The sequence below is a fragment of the Bolinopsis microptera genome, chromosome 3, assembly GCF_026151205.1.
Source record: "Bolinopsis microptera isolate Bmic1 chromosome 3, MBARI_Bmic_1.0, whole genome shotgun sequence".
Taxonomy (NCBI): Eukaryota; Metazoa; Ctenophora; class Tentaculata; order Lobata; family Bolinopsidae; genus Bolinopsis; species Bolinopsis microptera.
In genome coordinates, this window is record NC_087074.1 from 2,173,337 (window position 1) to 2,196,005 (window position 22,669).

General features: G+C 35.2%; 1 protein-coding gene across 1 annotated transcript; it reads right to left on the reverse strand.

Annotated features, from left to right (window-relative positions):
- Nucleotides 1-15,918: 15,918 nt before the first annotated feature.
- LOC134813625 (activin receptor type-1C-like) lies at nucleotides 15,919-22,251 on the reverse strand. The gene is made up of 8 exons (XM_063821504.1): nucleotides 22,131-22,251; nucleotides 21,134-21,323; nucleotides 20,743-20,926; nucleotides 19,621-19,754; nucleotides 19,047-19,205; nucleotides 18,589-18,694; nucleotides 18,337-18,446; nucleotides 15,919-18,169 (listed from the first exon to the last, which is right to left on the reverse strand). Exons 1-8 carry the CDS (start codon nucleotides 22,229-22,231, stop codon nucleotides 17,498-17,500), a joined length of 1,656 nt encoding a protein of 551 aa, XP_063677574.1. The 5' UTR covers nucleotides 22,232-22,251; the 3' UTR covers nucleotides 15,919-17,497.
- Nucleotides 22,252-22,669: the final 418 nt, after the last annotated feature.

Sequence of the window (22,669 nt, forward strand, 5' to 3'; positions counted from 1 at the left end):
AATATATATATATATAAGTTTTAATACTTTCAACACGGCTATATAACAAATAATTTGAGGATGACTGTAAAGGTATATTTTACCGATATTTGAAGTCAAGGCGTTGTTTTACTGACAGTAGTGGCTGACTATCAATATATATATGGCAGTTTCCACACCAACCAAGCATTCAGTATCAAAGGACGATTGGACTGTGATACCAAAAATGTTGTGTATATAGTTAATGATAATATTTGTAAGTTAAGTTATATAGGATGTACTTCAGACTCTCTAAAGGTTAGATTTAGGAACCATAAATCCCACATTAAAACTCAAAGAAGGACTCGTGAACTTTCCTGCCATTTTATAGATAATGAGATTTTGCACAATCTTGACCGTACCACCACTAAGTTGTTTACCAGTACTTTAAGTAAGGACATTAATGTTTCTATTATAGAGCAAGTTGACGTTGGGAATTTTGAGCAATGTGCCCAGGATAGACTAAGTATATGTAAACAAAGGGAGAACTTTTGGCAAAACCAGCTTAAAACTTTAAAGCACTTTGGAGGGATGAATGTTAGAGAAGAAAGATGATTTTTTTCTTGCATATTTTATTTTCTCACCTCTACCACTCATTTGGGATTTCCACCCACCATAATTTGAATTGCTGAGTTACATAAATTTCTAAATTTTAAATTTCTTTTATTTGATTGATTGATGGATTGATATTTTGAATAAATTTACTAACATGTCTTTATATCAGGATGACTGTAAAGGTACATTTTACCGACATTTGAAGTCAAGGCGTTGTTTTACTGATAGTTGTGGCTGACTAATAATATATATATATATATATTATGATTGGCTACTGGGACACGTCATACACACGGTTGGATTGTTAATTCGGTTGAAGTACCTTTACATCCATTATCACCATAATCTGAACATGATTTATTAAAAATTTGCAATATCGAAAACGAAAAATCTGAATAAACTGAAAATTTTGAAACTGAAAGCTGCACTCAATTGATGGAAGGCAAAAATTTACTCATAACTAGCAAGGTAATAACTACAAAAGAACAGCAGATTTATAAATCTGCTGATAAAAATTAGATAAAAGACATGGTAACTGATAAGAGTTTGAAATTACACGTAAGCAGATAAATTGTCTAAAATTTCTGTCTCAAATCAAGTTTATAGTGCATCATGAATTTAGGCCTGTTCGATCAAAGTTATATTAGGAGATATTAGGAAAATAGTTCGGTCGGCCGGAAGGGAGTCCAGACTGAGTGTGGTGTGGAGGCAGGATCACCGAGAGACTCGAGATGCTTGTGAGAGTAGTGTACTCATCTAACCGCCATCCAAGTGTGTCACCGATAGAAATACATATATTATGATTGGCTACTGGGACACGTCATACACACGGTTGGATTGTTAATTCGGTTGAAGTACCTTTACATCCATTATCACCATAATCTGAACATGATTTATTAAAAATTTGCAATATCGAAAACGAAAAATCTGAATAAACTGAAAATTTTGAAACTGAAAGCTGCACTCAATTGATGGAAGGCAAAAATTTACTCATAACTAGCAAGGTAATAACTACAAAAGAACAGCAGATTTATAAATCTGCTGATAAAAATTAGATAAAAGACATGGTAACTGATAAGAGTTTGAAATTACACGTAAGCAGATAAATTGTCTAAAATTTCTGTCTCAAATCAAGTTTATAGTGCATCATGAATTTAGGCTTGTTCGATCAAATATATATATATCGTTATATAAATATAATGGTATCTAATTAATGCAGCTATAAATGAATTTATATATATATATATATATATATATATATATCGTTATATAAATATAATGGTATCTAATTAATGCAGCTATAAGTGAATTTAAGGAACCTGTACCGATATATATATCGTTATATAAATATAATGGTATCTAATTAATGCAGCTATAAGTGTAGTATAAGTGAATTTAAGGAACCTGTACCGATATATATATCGTTATATAAATATAATGGTATCTAATTAATGCAGCTATAAGTGAATTTAAGGAACCTGTACCGATATATATATCGTTATATAAATATAATGGTATCTAATTAATGCAGCTATAAGTGAATTTAAGGAACCTGTACCGATATATATATCGTTATATAAATATAATGGTATCTAATTAATGCAGCTATAAGTGAATTTATATATATATATATATATATATATCGTTATATAAATATAATGGTATCTAATTAATGCAGCTATAAGTGAATTTAAGGAACCTGTACCGATATATATATCGTTATATAAATATAATGGTATCTAATTAATGCAGCTATAAGTGAATTTATATATATATATATATATATCGTTATATAAATATAATGGTATCTAATTAATGCAGCTATAAGTGAATTTAAGGAACCTGTACCGATATATATATCGTTATATAAATATAATGGTATCTAATTAATGCAGCTATAAGTGAATTTATATATATATATATATATATATATATATCGTTATATAAATATAATGGTATCTAATTAATGCAGCTATAAGTGAATTTAAGGAACCTGTACCGATATATATATCGTTATATAAATATAATGGTATCTAATTAATGCAGCTATAAGTGAATTTATATATATATATATATATATCGTTATATAAATATAATGGTATCTAATTAATGCAGCTATAAGTGAATTTAAGGAACCTGTACCGATATATATATCGTTATATAAATATAATGGTATCTAATTAATGCAGCTATAAGTGAATTTATATATATATTATATATATATATATATATATCGTTATATAAATATAATGGTATCTAATTAATGTAGCTATAAGTGAATTTAAGGAACCTGTACCGATATATATATCGTTATATAAATATAATGGTATCTAATTAATGCAGCTATAAGTGAATTTAAGGAACCTGTACCGATATATATATCGTTATATAAATATAATGGTATCTAATTAATGCAGCTATAAGTGAATTTAAGGAACCTGTACCGATATATATATCGTTATATAAATATAATGGTATCTAATTAATGCAGCTATAAGTGAATTTATAAATATAATGGTATCTAATTAATGCAGCTATAAGTGAATTTAAGGAACCTGTACCGATATATATATCGTTATATAAATATAATGGTATCTAATTAATGCAGCTATAAGTGAATTTATAAATATAATGGTATCTAATTAATGCAGCTATAAGTGAATTTAAGGAACCTGTACCGATATATATATCGTTATATAAATATAATGGTATCTAATTAATGCAGCTATAAGTGAATTTAAGGAACCTGTACCGATATATATATCGTTATATAAATATAATGGTATCTAATTAATGCAGCTATAAGTGAATTTAAGGAACCTGTCGGCTAGATACCGTTATATAAATATAATGGTATCTAATTAATGCAGCTATAAGTGAATTTAAGGAACCTGTACCGATATATATATCGTTATATAAATATAATGGTATCTAATTAATGCAGCTATAAGTGAATTTAAGGAACCTGTACCGATATATATATCGTTATATAAATATAATGGTATCTAATTAATGCAGCTATAAGTGAATTTAAGGAACCTGTACCGATATATATATCGTTATATAAATATAATGGTATCTAATTAATGCAGCTATAAGTGAATTTAAGGAACCTGTACCGATATATATATCGTTATATAAATATAATGGTATCTAATTAATGCAGCTATAAGTGAATTTAAGGAACCTGTACCGATATATATATCGTTATATAAATATAATGGTATCTAATTAATGCAGCTATAAGTGAATTTAAGGAACCTGTACCGATATATATATCGTTATATAAATATAATGGTATCTAATTAATGCAGCTATAAGTGAATTTAAGGAACCTGTACCGATATATATATCGTTATATAAATATAATGGTATCTAATTAATGCAGCTATAAGTGAATTTAAGGAACCTGTCGGCTAGATACCGTTATATAAATATAATGGTATCTAATTAATGCAGCTATAAGTGAATTTAAGGAACCTGTACCGATATATATATCGTTATATAAATATAATGGTATCTAATTAATGCAGCTATAAGTGAATTTAAGGAACCTGTACCGATATATATATCGTTATATAAATATAATGGTATCTAATTAATGCAGCTATAAGTGAATTTAAGGAACCTGTACCGATATATATATCGTTATATAAATATAATGGTATCTAATTAATGCAGCTATAAGTGAATTTAAGGAACCTGTACCGATATATATATCGTTATATAAATATAATGGTATCTAATTAATGCAGCTATAAGTGAATTTAAGGAACCTGTACCGATATATATATCGTTATATAAATATAATGGTATCTAATTAATGCAGCTATAAGTGAATTTAAGGAACCTGTACCGATATATATATCGTTATATAAATATAATGGTATCTAATTAATGCAGCTATAAGTGAATTTAAGGAACCTGTCGGCTGTCAGTATAAGAGTGAGTTTTTATTTCTGTTTGACAAGCGGTCTTGTTGTCTGCGATCCTGACCTTAGCTTAATTACAAAGTTGTATGACGTTACAAACCTTTACATAAATAAGTTTGCACACAACAGAACTCATCTTCGTCGGAGCTCAATGCTTACCTTATCTATCAAATGCGAACCTCGTGAGATTGCAACTGTCAGTTTCAATAGAATAAATCGTTACAGAGCCTTTTTTTAATAACCTGTCGATATAAGACACCTGATATAGTTTGTATCAGTTATCAAACTGCATTTGAGATTTTGTGAGTTCTAAGTGTGCATTGAATAAAGTAGCACATAACTTTAAAGTAGCACGTAGCTTTAAAGTAGCACATAACTCTACCTAATCGTAACCTCTCTAAAGGTTAAGTTTGCCATTTCCACCACCTATGTTGACCGCAGATTAATGTTGAAAATTGAAACGATCGTTTTTAAACGAATAAATGCGATTTTAACCACACGTTGGGTCGATGATTATTATCCTCTATAATGTATGTATTTCATTTAAAGGAGCGTATGAGTGCTGGCAAGCACAACCAGGTGATAAACATTTTGACTTCAAGGTTTTAAGGTGATAAGAAGGGAAAAAATACTCCTGTTATAAATTGTTCATGAATTTTTCCCTAAGTAGCCAGGCAGTACACCCTGCCTGTCTGGCTAGGTCGATCCAGATATAGTCTGGAACGAGTTTAATTTCGTGACAGCGCTTTTATCCATTTATAGAAAAAATTGCCGGGATTGCGGTTAAGAAGCGTAATTGACAGCTTCTTAAGAAATAATTAGGTTTTTGTTTGTGTAAAATTTAAAAGCTCAGGAAAGTCACGTGTTCGTAATATCACCATTTTCTATTTCCTTGGGCTTGACTGAGAAACTGCAAGCTTATTTACAGGTTAGTGTAGCACTACTACAAGTATACACTTATCTGTACCAGTCTAGTTGTTTGTACAGGACATCAGAATTTTAATTGGTTTACAAAAATGTGACAATTCTGCGTTATATAATATATAAGTATGAAAAGATTAATTCATTCATTCATTCATCATGTGTCCCAACATTTTGTGTCTCATTCTCAGCATTTTGTGTCTCATTCTCAGCATTTTTTGTCTCATTCTCAGCATTTTGTATCTCCACAAATGAAATTCGGGGACCACGTCCAGTGCATTCTGAAACAAACAATAATTATACATAAATATGAGTACAGCTGATAACAATTCCCGTCAATTTTTCTTTTCCAAGAAGTACCCATTTGATATCCTTTATTGAAGTTTGATGTTTTTCACTCCGTCAGCGTTTCCGTAAAACTTTCTGCGCTCAAAACAGTCATAACTCAAAGAGATTAAGTCCGTTTTGGCTCATACTTTTACACAAGATACAAAATAAAATGATTTTGTTGCTTACACATCATAAAGCCCAATATATATTTCGAAGCGGATTCCGAATTTTTTTTATATAATTTTATTATGTCCAATGATTTGTTAGGTCGCCAAATCTGTAGCAGAAATGCAGAAATGTGTCCTCTACTATTACTAATAATACTCATCGGGCTCTGCGGGTCGTACTGTATACAAACCCACCCAACGGGCTGAAACCCATGTGTGAATATTCAATTAACATCCTAGCATGCTGCGTGGAGAAGTATATATTATATCGTTGCCAGTTGCCAGGGTAAAAAGATTACCGATAAAAATGCATATATTACATAACTTCACTTTACATATCTTCTTTAGCTTGATGAATCTACTCGTTGGTGCTCTAATGTGTTGGCTGTTTCATCTGACCCACGAAATACCGGAAATAGGTGAGCTTCTTTGCTTCTCAATATTTATATAGTATACACAAAATGTATATCGTTACACTTTATTCGAAATTTTCACTCGAAGATCTTGTTATTGTGTTTATTAGTTTAAGCAAGAGTAATATTTTTTCGGAAAAAACATACATTTTTAAACAGCTTGCAATTAATTAAGAGTTTCAGGTGAAAAGAATTTTGTTATCTTATTTAGATAAGTTTAGCTATGAATACCTGCTCGCGTCCAGGGGTGTTAACTGTTAAGTATGGAAATATCTCAATCAACGAATATTTTATTAATTATCGCGAACTAAATTTAGCTTCATTTACATTATTCAATCAGACCGGAGGTGTCGACAAGAGGGCCACATAAAATGTTCAAATGGTGATGGTTGCATACTAGGATGGTTGTGTGACGGATTTGCAAATTGCAATGATGAATCAGATGAGGATGGGTGTGACGGTTTGTTTGAACTAAATCTTTTAGTAGAAGGTCTTACGGGCATTTTCTGCACCATACATTATAGGGACCCCCGAAACACCTTCCTGTCAGTACGTTTGTCCGTAAAACTCATTAAAAGTGGTCCTGGGATGATTAGACTGAGTTTCCCCGGTTAAAATTAGACAACAGACAATCTAAACATATAGCAGAAAACATATTTTTTTGCCCGAACTTGATTTAAAGATAATGCAGTTGATCAACTTGAACTAACTAGGGGCCTTGCCCGAACATTTAAAGAGGGGCCTGTTGGGCAGTCATACCCATATTTGGTCCATTTCTGGCTTAATTATGCTAAATGACCTCAAAAATAACATGCCCACAACCAATTTTGGGGTGCTCTACTTGTAGTAGTAGCTACTATACTATATATAGCTAGTAGCTATATTGTAACTTGTATTAGTAGCTACTATACTATATATAGCTAGTAGCTATATTGTAGCTAATATTAGTCTTTAGAATTTGTTAGCAACATTTTTAAAAAGTGCGTAACGAAACAAAACGAAACACAGTTATACTTACTACCCTTACTATGCGACAAAGATATTGAATAAAATATATATAAATCACAGTGCTGGCAAGCACAACCGTTGCCCTTATTATTATCAAACTTTACACAATTCCGAAGTGATTAACACTTATGATACCTCCTATACTATTAAACCCCCTTACTATTATCTTATTATACGGATACCCCCTTTACTGTTTTTCCAGGAATTAAGAATAAGACTCATCGGAAGTAGTTTAGCAGGGTTTATTTTAAGTTCAAAACATTGTAAGCAGGCACTGGTAAAGACTAAAGTTAATCCAGGTCTAGCAAACTGTTTATCATTGAGTTTCTTGACGGTTACACTTGTCTATTAACTTTTATCGTAGCGACTGCCCAGTTTGATATGAGCTGTCGTCATGTATCAGTATAATGGTCGTCTAATTTGATGATCATTAGTCGACTCCACCTTTTTTGGTTGCCCAGCTGAACTCGACGTCCCTTTTTCATTCAGCGTTCGGATTAAGGAACTACTTAAAAATATAAGGCCGATTATGATGCAGAAGCAACCAAAGCAGTTGGAGTCGATATCGTCTCTTTTGAACTTAATATAACCTCATCAAAGTACTAAGTAGACGACGATACACGGTGACATATCAAACTGCAGGGCACTCGCTACGACAAAATTTAGCGGATGAGTGTAACCGCGTAAACACAGGTTTTGGAAGTGTGGAACTGGTTCAAGAAACTCAATAATAAGCAGTGTGCTGGAACTTTGCCAGCACCTGCAACTCTGGTAGTTGGTACGAGCCAACTGTTCAAGAAACTCAATAATAAGCAGTGTGCTGGAACTTTGCCAGCACCTGCAACTCTGGTAGTTGGTACGTGCCAACTGTTCAAGAAACTCAATAATAAGCAGTGTGCTGGAATTTTGCCAGCACCTGCAACTCTGGCAGTACGTACCAACTGTTCAAGAAACTCAATAATAGTGTGCTGGAACTTTGCCAGCACCTGCAACTCTGATAGTTGGTACGTACCAACTGTTAAAGAAACTCAATAATAAGCAGTGTGCTTGAATTGTGCCAGTACCTGCAACTCTGGCAGTTCGTACGTGCCAACTGTTCAAGAAACTCGATAATAGTGTGCTGAAACTTTACCAGCACCTGCAACTCTGGTAGTTGGTACGAGCCAACTGTTCAAGAAACTTAATAATAAGCAGTGTGCTGTAACTTTACCAGCACCTGCAACTCTGGTAGTTGGTACGTGCCAACTACCAAGCAGATCTGTATAGTTCTTGCGTAAAGCTATAGTCAAAAGGGAAATATCACTCAACAAACCAAGCCGGTTAAAGCAAATATGGGGTGGGATTATTAATTAGGCGGAAAAACAGATGATGGGTCAAAATATATATATATTGGTACAAAGCCAATATGATAATGTATCATACCCATTTTTAGTTTAAGCACTTAAATATTTTTAAATACTATTCGCACCTTGCATAGAAGCTGGACATACAATTATTGACTACCCCCAACAGAAGTCAGATGTCCTGAAGGATCCAGTAAATGTTTGAATGGTCGTGAATGTATTTATGGTGATCTTGTCTGTGATGGCACTGCATACGACTGCGCTGACGGATCAGACGAAGTAGACTGTGGTAAAGTATTGAACAACTTAGAAAAACACACACATACCTTTTAGCACGACAATTGTACTACTGCACTAGTACTTAATAATCAGATTAAATAAATACTCGAAAATGCAGATTTTCTGGTAATATCCTATCTACAAAACTGTTTCAGATTATGATTACGAACGATTTTCTTGGTCAGATTTTGGCAGCTGGTCAAACTGTTCAGCCATCTGTGGAGGAGGCACTCGTTTCAGAGAACGGAATTGTAAAAATACTGTAAATTCGAAATACTATACTGCTAGAGGTATGACAGTAAACAGTCGGTTTTGTGAAGGGAACATAACTCATGAACACGAGAACTGCAGCACACACTATTGCCCAAGTAACTTTCACAACTTTTCACTGACATAATTTCAAATTATAAGTTTTACTTTCACCAACCTTAGTTTTACAAATCTATATGTGACCAGATTTTTTAAACATTTTTGAAGTTATAATTGTGATTGTGTCAATAAAAAACTCGTTAAACCGTGCATGTTTTTCGTTTTGCTCCGAGAATCACGGTATAAACGTGACAAAGTTGCATATCAATTTGTGGCCAAACTAGGAAGCTGTTGGTTTATTTTGCCAAATGGGTCATTCAAACAAAGGGTAAAACATAAATTGTTGAATGACAAACAAATCGAACTGAGGCTGGAAAAATCGAATTTAAAAACTAAACCCTGTGTATTTGATATTCGTCTAAAACATTGACTTACTATTACAGATGAAGTCCAGTTTGCTCTTTACGGGTCAGATGGGAAACTGAGCAATGGAAGCGCTGGAATAGTTTTGGCGAAAGTGCTAAACTGGGTTAGATTATTATTCGTCATTCCGTGAGGAAGGCCTGCAAATTATTGATATTGTATAATTGCTGTAGTCGTCTTTTTGGAAGCAAGGCCCCAAAAAAAACCTTTTAACTACTAGCTGTTATTGTCCACAGTTTCCCAAATAGGCGACCAAATAACTTTACTCAATACGTTGCCTCAGCTTTAACCAACCGGCTAACAATTTTGCAAATCGTGTGTTATGGTACTCCAGAATCTGTATTAAACATTTCGGGAGAAACTCCATCAGAAACCTGTTCATTCGGCTCGACGGCTCATACATTTTTCTTCGAAATTGTGAATGATTAAAATGCTTAAAGAGCTTATCAAGCACATGTCATCGTTTAAATTCAGTGCATTGCATTCATAATGTGAAATAGAGTAGACTCTCAAAGGTCCAATGCTCTAACTACATAATAACGAGGTGATCCACCCTGGCAAGAGCTGCAGGAGCTAGTCAGCTCGAGGGTGCAGTGACTTACTGATCAGGTCCGTACATCTGATCAAGTGGCACACTTACAGCGATGCAAGTAAGCTACTGATATAAGGGTAACCGAGATGCACAATGAGAAAATATTTTTCTTAAGAGTTTTCGAGAAAATAAATTGCCGAGCTCAGCATATTCTGATCGTATATTTGAGTATTTGGGACTGTGCACAATCCGATAGTGTAAATGATGAGACAGATCTTGGAAAATGTTTTTAAACTTCATGACTTAATGAGGCCATCAAGCCCAAATATGTTTTTTTTGATGTGTTTATGACGTTTAGAGATCAAATCCTGCAGCACTGTACAATAATTAATGATGTTCTCAAACCATTCTTGAGTTATTAACAAATATTTAATAATGGATTGGTCGCCTTTTTGGAGACACTGATCGGTATCTATAATATTTCCAAAAGAATACTTGTTTTCTCGATTATAGTTCAAAAATAAAATTTGCACCCAAAGAAGGAGAAATAAATTGCGAATGAAACTTACGATTATAAACCTTTGTGAAATTTCGGTACAAACTGCTAAGGACTGTAAACCTTTCGTTAAAATGGAGCATTACCTACAATCAAATTTGTCTACCGTTTTTGTTTTCAGACTGTAACCGTCTCGCTGGCGGATTTTTCAGACCACAAAGCAGATGTCATATGCAGGGAGCTTGGTTACGACCATTCAGAGGACTGGTTCGGAGCAAAGGTCTCGTTTTTCAGAAAAGCCTGGTAAGTTACGCTTTGTTTAGAATTAGTGCATTCACGAATTGTTGGACGATACTAATCTATACATTTCTATGAGAGCGAAGTAAAAGTGATCGTGAAAGCCAATTTTTGATTTAGGCTAATTATTCGTATTTGAATTTAATCATCAAACGGTGCGACAGCTATTTAACTAGTAAAAACTATTTTTTAGTATTGTAATTTGTATCCATTAAAGATCAAGGTTTTAGGAGTCATCTTTGATATATCCTTTGTTATTTCGGTTGATATATCCTTTGTTATAAACATTTACAAGTCTAATGAAAAACGTGTGCTATTGGAACACCAATCAAGAGGCAATAACGAGGAAAGGTGGCAAACCTTTTTACTGAATAATATTCCAGGTTTAAGGAAATCTCAACGGTCACAGAATCACACACCTCACAACATAACTTAGTATTAGTAAACTATCTAAACAACACGAGCGCGCATACCACAAAATAATTAAAAACAAGCCACATTCAACAAATATCTTAGTTACGAAAGCACTTCAAAATTAATAATTACCGGCCACTTTTGAAATCAGAAAATTTTCACTGCCGGACCTGCTACTAGTTTACTGATAATACTCCTGGCCATCGCTCAATCAAAGCCTTATCAGCACAACACGCACAATCCCATATCATCAACTTGATCTCAGCGCATCATAATAACAACCACGCGCACGGACTGTCACCGCTCACTTCAGACATACACACCCACTTACCACTACACAGTAGTCAGTACCACACAGAGCTCAGCAATCAATTCTAAATTAAACGGCTAGCTGATTTTGATAAAATGACATCGTGACCTGGCGTGATCAATTATTTTAATTGAAGTTCAACGGCTGCACCCCTTACTTTTTAACTAATGATAAGAGACGTATATATTAGGATATTTGTAATCTGATAAAATTTAAAGTTTTGGTGTGTGAATTAAAGCTTGGTGTGAGAATTAGTGTGGAAATAAAAGAGATATTTATTTAATTATATCATATATCTTAATACAGTAAGTATTATTATTTTAACTACAGATTATATTATTTCAGTTAGTATCGACATGAATGTTACGATTGCAGTTTATTTTTATATTATATTGTACTCAATAAACCGGTTTCAAAGCCCTCGGGTCTTTAAAACAAGGTTTCTTGCTTGCAGGCAGGACCTACCACTACTCTTAAGGGTCCAAAATATAGCCCCTGTACCTATAAGCACGTATTATAACATCCGAAACAACTGTTATGAATAATAATCTAGATTAAATGGAATAGTTCTAAAATCAAGAAGTTAAACTTAAACTAGTACAAACTTAAAAATTGTCAAGCAGATTAATCAATTGAACCCTTAAATGTATTTTTGATCATAGGTACGATAAATCGGTTGATGAACAAGAAAAGTTAATTTGGAACACGACGATAAGAGAGCGATGCGATATAAACAAGGATATGATAAAGCAATGAGTATCCTTAACTGTGATGGAGCTAAAATTTATCTTGGTTTCGAAATCTGTTCCTACTCCTTGGCGATCAGAGAGAAGAATGATAATAAGTATAACAGGAATACATATTATTCATTGGGACTTTTGTGCAATATACAACCCGGTAAGCATCTTACCGTATTTCTTTTTATTTGTTGTGTACAATATAATAATTATAAGCTTTAGCTCTATAGGATAGGAACATTGTAAACTTGACAGGTATTTTCATTCATTCTTAATTCACTTATTATTGGAAAGGAATTAAAATTGATGTCATAACAAGATCACTTCAGAGAGTTGTACCATTACTGAACATAGGGGATTTCTGAAAAATGTTTGTCAAATCGATGCATATTTTGAAGTTTTTGAATGCTTAGACTCTTCGGCATATTACGTATATTTGCCAATGAGGACACCTGATGGAATGTTAGATGTGTCATATCTGTCACTCAACAGTGTTTCAAAGATCTGTTCTGATGATCCACATGTATACCAAGGTTGTATCGCGATGGATTTGACTCCACCAACTAGACACATTTCGGGACCATTTTGTGAGACGAATTTCTCAAAAGATATTAAGGGAAGGGTACCTAACATGTTCGACCTGTATGTCGATGCCATCCCTCCCCAAGATAACATTATCATTAAATGTGATGGATTATGTGATGATAATCTGTGTCGTGATGAGGCATTGTGTAATGGCTATCGTTATGATTGGTTTTGTGATGGAAAACTAAGTGAACATCATATATATATTTTCAAAACAGCTCACTTCCGTAGTATGTGTGATCGCATACTTCATTGCAAAGATCGTGAGGAAACGAAATCTTTCGATTCAATAATGGAAACCATGCAGATCACTAATGGACACCATGCAGAACAATGCAATTTTACCAGATGTTCTGCGCTCTTTACTCGTGGTGACTCTGTTGTAATCAATCAATTGAGAAGGTATTCGCATGAATCATATTGCAAATTGTATATTGATCAAACCAATTGTACGGACCCAATGAGAGGAGTAGTGTCGTGTATGATTGACGGATACCCATCTACGGTGTCTAAATTTGCCACCTGCGTTCAGAACCCAGGTTTGTGCGATGATGGGTTCGACAGCCTATGTTTGAGAACCACTCCCTCCTGTTATGTCCATAAGCATCAATTTTGCGATGGAGTTTTGGACTGCTCCGATAAAAGTGATGAAACATCTATGATCTGTGATAGCATGACTTTGTCTAAATGTTCCCGCAGGTATCGTCATGAAACAGAAATTTCTATACCTATCTCTTGGCTGATGGACGGAATTAAAGACTGTTTAGACGGAGAGGACGAAACAGAGATGTGGCCAACATGTGGAGTCGGCAGCCTGTCTCGTTATGTGCCTGACAGTAGTAAATGCGAAGATGTTTACATATGCAGCCCTAGATCATACTATTTTGTAACATTCCAAGACCTATGTAACGGTCATGACATTTGCGATCATGCAAGAGTTTGTGGTCAGACTAGATCATCCGAACATGTTTTTACAAACCCCATTGCCACTGGAATATCACAACCATTGGAATTTCTTACGCATTGTGTTGCCGGAGTGATCAAAAGTTTAGGTCACTACATATCACCATGCGTCCAAGAAGATTTCTTGCCTGTCTCAATTTTCGGACTCAACGGTATACCAACAATAGTTTTACCCAAGGCCATCGTAGACTGCAGAAAGGTTTTTGGAAAAGTTTACGTTTATCTTAGTTGCTCGGGAAAATGCAGAGATAAACCTTCTTGTCCATTGCGATCACTTAACCATGACTCTTGTTTGACTAATAACCAATACAAAGACAGGGTAATCACGATAGAGAATAAAAATCGACTAACTTTTTTGAAGAAAAACAGGAAAAGTGGGAAGTATCAAAATAATGTCTTTCTCTGCAAAAATGATAGATGCGTCAGTTATGACAAGGTTTGCAACTTGATCGACGATTGTGGTGATAGCTCAGATGAAGATAATTGCATCAATAACTTTTTGTGTAAAACTTCAAAACGATTCATTACACGATGCCAGAAATGTGATGGGAAAATAGATTGTGATGACTACACCGACGAGTGCAATGAGGACTGTACGAGAACAATTATTTCAGAACTCTCTCTCAAAGTATTCAGTTGGGTTGTTGGTTGTGCAGCAGTTATACTAAACTCTGTCAAACTTTTCAAGAATCTTAAACACCTGGCCACCAGAGATTTCACATCGGCATTGAACAATAAAGCTCTGACAACTGTCATCCATGTTGGGGATCTGATAACAGGATTGTACCTGTTAACCATTGCTACTTTGGATTCGCTCGTGTTTGCGAAATCTTATTGCAAAGAAAGATTTAATTGGTTATCCAGTGATGGGTGTGCTTTGTTGGGAGTGTTTAGTACTTTCGGTGGTCAAATATCCCTCTTTTCGATGACAATTCTTAGCATTTTTAGAGCTATTGGAATCATCAAAGTCCAAAAAATGACATCCAAATATACATTTGCAAAAATGGTTGTCATTATCTTCATAATAGCAATTGCGTCATTTGCTCTGGCTTATATCCCCTTAATGACCCGCTATGAGGACATATTCGTCAATGGCATGACTTACAATCCGAAAATCACGATATTTCCAGCATTTGTCACCAAAGACACGCACATTAACAAGATAAGCATGTATTATGGAAGAATCGTTGGCTCTGAAATGTTCACTTGGGCAGAAATCAATAACTTGATAAACAAAATGTTTTCAAACCAATATGGAGGTATAGGGAGACGTAAAATCCATTTTTATGGCAATGATGGTGTATGTCTCTTCAAATACTTTGTATCACAAGAAGACCCACAAAAGGCTTATGTATGGTCAAATCTAACCCTAAATTTTCTGTGTTTCACCATCATGTTTATCTGCTACAGTAAAGTTTTACTCTTTAAAAAGAGCTCAAAGCAACGAGCTAGAATATGCAATTATGAAAATCAAAATAGACGCTCAAGAGACAAAGAGGAGACCGACAATCACATAACCATCATAATTGCGACAGACTTCTTTTGTTGGGTCCCTTTTATGTTGGTGTGTGCACTTCACTCTTTTGAATTAATGGATGCTACAGCCTTTTATCCAATATCTTCGATCGTGATTCTACCAATAAACTCTGTGATAAACCCCATCCTATATCATAACTACATAACCCTAACAGCCAAGTTGATGCTAAACAAAGTCAGGTATTGGGTGTCTCTATTTTACATGTGTTATATCAGAAAATGTGTATTATCCTTAAGGAAAGTAGGTATAACTATAAAACGGAAAAGACATGTAAAAAGAAACGTAGAAATGACTCCACAATCTGCTCTCAATACAAATGAGCCCCCAGTACAAGAAATGACTCCATTTAACAGAACTGTGAACAGGAAATTACATACTGGTTTGTACGAAAATGATGATACTATGGAGTCTGTTTCAAAGTCAGATATCAGTAAAAAGAATGTTGCCACATTGAGTGATACAGAAATAGCAACTGAGTATTTTGAAAGATTCCAAAGAAAAGAAGATCTCGCAAGTAAATTTATTATTATGCGCAGGACATTAAAAAGTATTCCTGAAGAATGCGAAACATCTCAAAACGAGGATTCAAATTCAAGGAATATTGGAAATTGAAAAAGATAAAGAAAAAGGATCCCAATCATTTGCATCAAAAGATTTAGTATAATTATGTATTGTTTGAAAAGATTTATATAAAATAATCTAGCGACTTGTGATAAAAATGAATTTATCAAAGAGCATGATATTGTTGCCGTAAAAAAGAAGAGAGGCGGAGAACGGTAGCACACCAGAGCAATCAGCAGCATTCTTTCAAAACGGTAGCACACCAGAAAAAAAAGATTTGATGCTGAAGCCTCTACTCTACATCGACAGAATAGGAATTTCAAAAATCGCTTTCATCAAAGGAAGGACATATTCCAAATGAATATTCGTCAGCATAAATAGTTTTTAAAAAACATGAACAATTGTGAAACCAGTAGGTCTTTCCTCATTTTATTTCAACTGAACAAAGCACACAGCTATTTTATTTTAAAAACGGTTTTATGTTTTTTTATTTACTTGCTAAATACAGCTTTTGAGACGCGAAATTCAGAATTATTTGATCGATACGATTATGCTAGTGAAACAAAGTTAGAAGAACTACTAATCTGTAATAGACTTGATGAAATTAAATAAAACGATTACTTTTTTGAAAGATTATTAAAATTAAATTGAAACAATATCCCTTGTCTAATGACATGTTATTCAATTTGGTACAATTTGCACCGTTATCGTATTAACTTATTAACAATGTGCCAACTCAAAGAAGCATATTTGAAATTAAGGAACTGTACTTCACCTTAAAGTGGAAAGTCTATATTTTAGAAACGAATTTTGGCCGTCATATCATACTGCCATTCAACTCAAGGTAGATACATTTAACATATTTGAGTGAATAATTTAATGTGGTGTACTCACATAAACAACTTTATGTTAAATGATAAGGTTACTCTTTACTATTGAGCTAAGAACTCTTTCAAGAGTATTAGTAATGGTCGTATATCTCATTACCAGGCTATTAGCACTGTTAAACGTTATGATAAAGTGGTTAAGGCGTATTTAGTGGAACACTGAATAAACACATTCAGATTACCTGTAAATTTCAATTAATTAACAATTAATCGGAAATAGTTGGAATTTATCTTTAAGTTACAAGTTATACACTGCAAACAAATCTCACGAGGATAAGATAAGCATTAACAAAACTAGGATGATGATTAATCACTCTACACTCGACAAAACCAAGGTATCATACACAAAAATTCTTGAAGCTTGAGGCTTCGTGACAAAAAAGCACTTTACGCGTTGTTTTAAAACACACATATAAAAATATTTCACACAAATAAAAATAGTTAAAAACAATTAATTTCTGAACAAAAAAAGACAACTGGTTAATCCCAAGACTGAAACCCCTGGTCGCTGGCGTCAGTGAAGTAGCAACCTGAGTCGCGGACCCTCAGGAGACTGTCCAAGAGTCGCATGAGATCCTTTCTGATTCGCAGACTGGTTAATCTGGTGGTAGGGTCCTTATCCCAGCACTCACTGGTTATCCGGGACAGTTCGATCAGAGTCTGGTGTTTAGACCACGAGTCTGGAATAGGGGGACGTTTGCCCGTGTCCACTACCACCGCTGACATCTCCTCAATGGTAGGGTCGCAAGGTACGTCGTGTTGGAAGGGGTACTGGTACGGTTCTGTCCCTGGACTGACCCTCTGTCCAATCTCCCAGGCAACCAGACCGAACATGTAAATATCTGCCTGCCTCAGGCTCTGAAACGAGCTGAGGTTTATTGAAGAGTCCAAGATTTCAGGTGCCATATACCGCCGTGTCCCCACTTGGAAGTGGAATTTCTTCTTGTCCGGTAAATTATCGAAGAAGTCTGACCGGGCGGCTAGCCCAAAGTCCGCTATACAGCACTGAGATCCCTGACCAACTGATTTAATGAGAATGTTTTTTGACTTGATGTCTCTGTGAGCGATGCTGGGTTTAGCGACGCTGGATCTGATCTCGGTGTGCAGGTAGTCAAGCCCTGCTGCCAGCGACAGGATCATCTGTAAACTATCCTGGAAGAGAACACATTTTTAGACATTTAGCAGTATACAAAAATAATAATCACATACTCATAATAAACGATTAAAAAGAGGAAACTAGAAACATCCCTCATACAAGGAGTGTTTGGGACCACGTGATGCCCAAATAAGGAGCGACTGGTTCAATTGGTGAACCTTACCTGAACTGTTAACTGAGCATCCTGAAGGAAATCGTAAAGGGAACCTCTAGGGTGGAAATTTAGGACTAAATAGTATTCCATGTTGGCAACACAGTCCCGCTGGTCTGCGCCTGAAACACCAACATTAACGTAAAATAATAACCTAGTAAAAATTGTAATATTGTAATACTCCACTTCATTAAATTACGATCGTAATCATACGCCAAGGAATCAGTGTCAATGCATAAGCTCCGTATCGTAAGTTGAAGTTACCTATGAAGGAGAGGATGTTCTCGTGTCGGAGCCAGTAACTCTGGTACATCTCCGCCTCATGCCACCAGCTCGCCTCTTCTCTATTGCTAAACACTTTTACTGCTACCTGTACCGAACATGGAAGTGTAAGTTTGAGTGGTTAACTTTACCAAGTAACGGAGTAACATAATATGCAGTGTCAGTCACAGGCAGCAGATAATCCGTTAAGAGATTTACTTCTCGTCCACCGGTACGGGAACAAAATTGCAAAATTAAGTTAATATTTTACGTTCTTGATAATGATAATGATAAATATAATATTAATAATTAATAGTTAATATAATAAGATATGATTAATAATTAATAATTAATATAATAAGATATAATTAAAAATAAATAATTAATATGATAAGATATATATTGATAATTAATATAATAAGATATAACTAATAATTAATAATTAATAACTTTTCACGTACTTGCCCACCAGCTCTCCAACGTCCACGCCAAACTTCTCCGTATCTGCCCTTCCCTATTCGTTCACAGAATGTAATCTCTCGGATCAGGGTCTTCTCTATAAGTCGGGGGTTACCCGATCCACTGGAGCATGAAGTCGTGAAGTCTTGCGAAGGAACACTCTGAGGATGAGATGATGTTATACTCTGAGGATGAGATGATGTTATACTCTGAGGATGAGATGATGTTATACTCTGAGGATGAGATGATGTTATACTCTGAGGATGAGATGATGTTATACTCTGAGGATGAGATGATGTTATACTCTGAGGATGAGATGATGTTATACTCTGAGGATGAGATGATGTTATACTCTGAGGAAGAGATGATGTTATACTCTGAGGATGAGATGATGTTATACTCTGAGGATGAGATGATGTTATACTCTGAGGATGAGATGATGTTATACTCTGAGGATGAGATGATGCTATACTCTGAGGATGAGATGATGTTATACTCTGAGGATATCACCGGATGTCACATCAAAATCGCATCAGTGCTGGATCATATGAGAGTTGTATGCAAGGTCACACAAACCTGCCAGTTTTGTGTAGACCCAGGTGTGATGTAGTGAGGTAGAGTTAAAGGAGTAACTAGAGAGTTGCTGACTAACACCTTCTCTCTATTGACTCTGCAGAACCGCAGCACTAACATCCCTCCCAACGTCATAGCTGAAACAACACGTGTTAGCACATGGTGACGTCATCAGTCATGACGTCATAATCAACAGATTAATTTCTATTCGAGTGTAGGTCTGAGCACTGTACGTGATTCTGCGATTGCAACTGTTTCATTAGACGAGCACGTGCACACACATGCACGTGCTCACACGATGCATGTATACTCAACACATCTTCATTAACCACAGCGTACGTTCTTCAGGCTAACTACCCTCAAATTATACACTTATTTTACGGGCTCAGCTGACGGTGTGAGATCCCCATTTAGCAGGGTGTAATAAAACTATCAGAGGTCTAATGAAGAAGTGGAGGGGCGGGTCGTAATTCGATACAACTCCTTCATAAACTGTTCTTCTGGCAATGGTACAGCTTTCACCAGCTTGTTAATTCGCACTACAATTATTCAGCATAAATGTCATGAATATTCGCCCTGACTGCATAACTATGCATAAAATGTCGGCATAATTAGTGCGTTGTATTGAATATTCTTCGCACAAAAAGTGAGTCAAGACAGCGGACGGAGTACGGACGGACTGTGTAGGGCCAGGCTTGTTCAGGCTGCAAACTTATGGAGTGCCTAAATTTATCGTTGGCGTACTGCAGAATTGAACGTTAAAATACTGGGGTATTTAAAACACCCCATAATATTGCAGAGTCGTTAACATCCCATTATAAATCATCAGATATCATTTGAATTTGATAATAGCCCCCGTGATCAGGCCCTATCATTATAATTTGAGTAGCCAGATGCTAGATTTAAAGGTGCGATGAAACCCGCTTGTTTCTAGTGCTAGGGAAAAAAGATAAAAATCAAATTGAAAAAATAATCAAAGAAATCGACTGTAGGACGTATTTAAATTGTGGGAACACTTAGCGAAACCGAAGAAAAAGTTTGTATTATGATGAACGCAGAAGTAAGATATCAACAATGCAATAATTGTGTACCTATAAGATACAGACTACAGCTAAAACCACTTACCTATGATGAATACGAAGATGCCGACTATGTAAAGAGGGTAGGTGAGAGAGTTCTGAGGGTTCGGCTCGAACGCAGGGCCCCTCGGTGGGGGCATCTCCGGTCCTTTGGTGGGCGGGAAACTCTCAGAGGCAGTGGGCTCTTTGGTAAACCAGGTTATGTCGTTACAGAGGGCGAATTGGCAACACTGAGAGGGAAAAATCGTTAGTTTCATCACAGAAAGTTAAGTAGAACAAAGCACAATTTTTTATTTACAAAAAATGCAGAATTTCGTATATTGTTATGCTACAAGATAACATACCTGGTGTCCAATTTTAGTTACTCATTAGTAACCATAGTTACTCACTAGTAACCATAGTTACTCACTAGTAACCATAGTGATAAGATAACATACCTGGTGTCCAATGTTGTTCTCTTGTTCAGCACAGAAGAAGAAACTCTCGTTGATGTGAGTGCAGCCTCGAGCGGTGACTTCGTACACTCCTCTTCTGTCCGGGTCACGTGACTCCTCAGCTAGATAGAAACAGGAGCCCGACTCTGCAGTGCAGGTCCCGCTGTCATCTGTACAGTACTCTGCAGTACACCTGGACAATGTGTTAATAACTTGTTCTGTAAAGAAACCAACAGTTATTGAGTCCTTCATTAGTTACCATAGTTACTCGCTAGTAACCATAGTTACTCGCTAGTAACCATTGTTACTCGCTAGTAACCATAGTTACTCGCTAGTAACCATAGTTACTCGCTAGTAACCATAGTTACTCACTAGTAACCATAGCTACTCACTAGTAACCATAGCTACTCACTAGTAACCATAGTTACTCACTAGTAACCATAGTTACTCACTAGTAACCATAGTTACTCACTAGTAACCATAGTTACTCACTAGTAACCATAGCTACTCACTAGTAACCATAGCTACTCACTAGTAACCATAGCTACTCACTAGTAACCATAGTTACTCACTAGTAACCATAGTTACTCACTAGTAACCATAGTTACTCACTAGTAACCATAGTTACTCACTAGTAACCATAGTTACTCACAAGTAACCATAGTTACTCACTAGTAACCATAGTTACTCACTAGTAACCATAGTTACTCACTAGTAACCATAGTTACTCACTAGTAACCATAGTTACTCACTAGTAACCATAGTTACTCACTAGTAACCATAGTTACTCACTAGTAACCATAGTTACTCACTAGTAAAGAAACCAACAGTACCTTTATTAATTCCTTCATTGAAGTAGTAGTTGTACAGCAATACTAATAATACAATACTAATTGATAATATAGCAATACTAAGGTAATGAAACCTAAACCCTGTACATTAAAAACATGTTATTACATACATTATACACCTGTATAACCTACACTAGCTTCTCACTCACTTGCATTCAATAGGGACGATCGTGTCTTCATCAGAGATGAATCTGGCTAGCACAGAATAGCATAGCAGGGGTAGGAGGTACAGTGGTGCGGATCTAACCATTGTCTAAGATCATTATCACTGGAAAATAAATCAAAGATAATGCTTGCTTCATTATTGAAAATATAATGATGATTTAGTACTGATTATTATAGCTAGCGAAGTGAAATGAAGGAAAATAAACTAGCCTCTTAATGAAGCCTGTAAACAATTGGGAAATTGTAAAAAATTCCACCACAATACGTTAAACTGTGTGGTGTTATAGTTCCAACCATGAATTGTCGTTTGATTTTATGCACAACGTTATAGTACGTACTAGTACGTTATAGTACGTTCTAGTACGTTCTAGTACGTTCTAGTACGTTCCAGTACGTTATAGTACGTTATAGTACGTCCTAGTACGTTATAGTACGTTATAGTACGTCCTAGTACGTTCTAGTACGTACTAGTACGTTCTAGTAGTTCTAGTACGCTCTAGTACGTACTAGTATACGTTCTAGT

Bases quoted from the DNA above. Each gene is read 5' to 3' on its own strand.
- LOC134813625 (XM_063821504.1), bottom strand. From the start codon at position 22,231: ATGGTTAGATCCGCACCACTGTACCTCCTACCCCTGCTATGCTATTCT. The intron at 20,927-21,133 runs GTATGTTATCTT...TTTCCCTCTCAG, and splicing joins AGAACAACATTGGACACCAG to TGTTGCCAATTCGCCCTCTG. The intron at 19,206-19,620 runs GTTTGTGTGACC...TCTCATCCTCAG, and splicing joins GGTCTACACAAAACTGGCAG to AGTGTTCCTTCGCAAGACTT.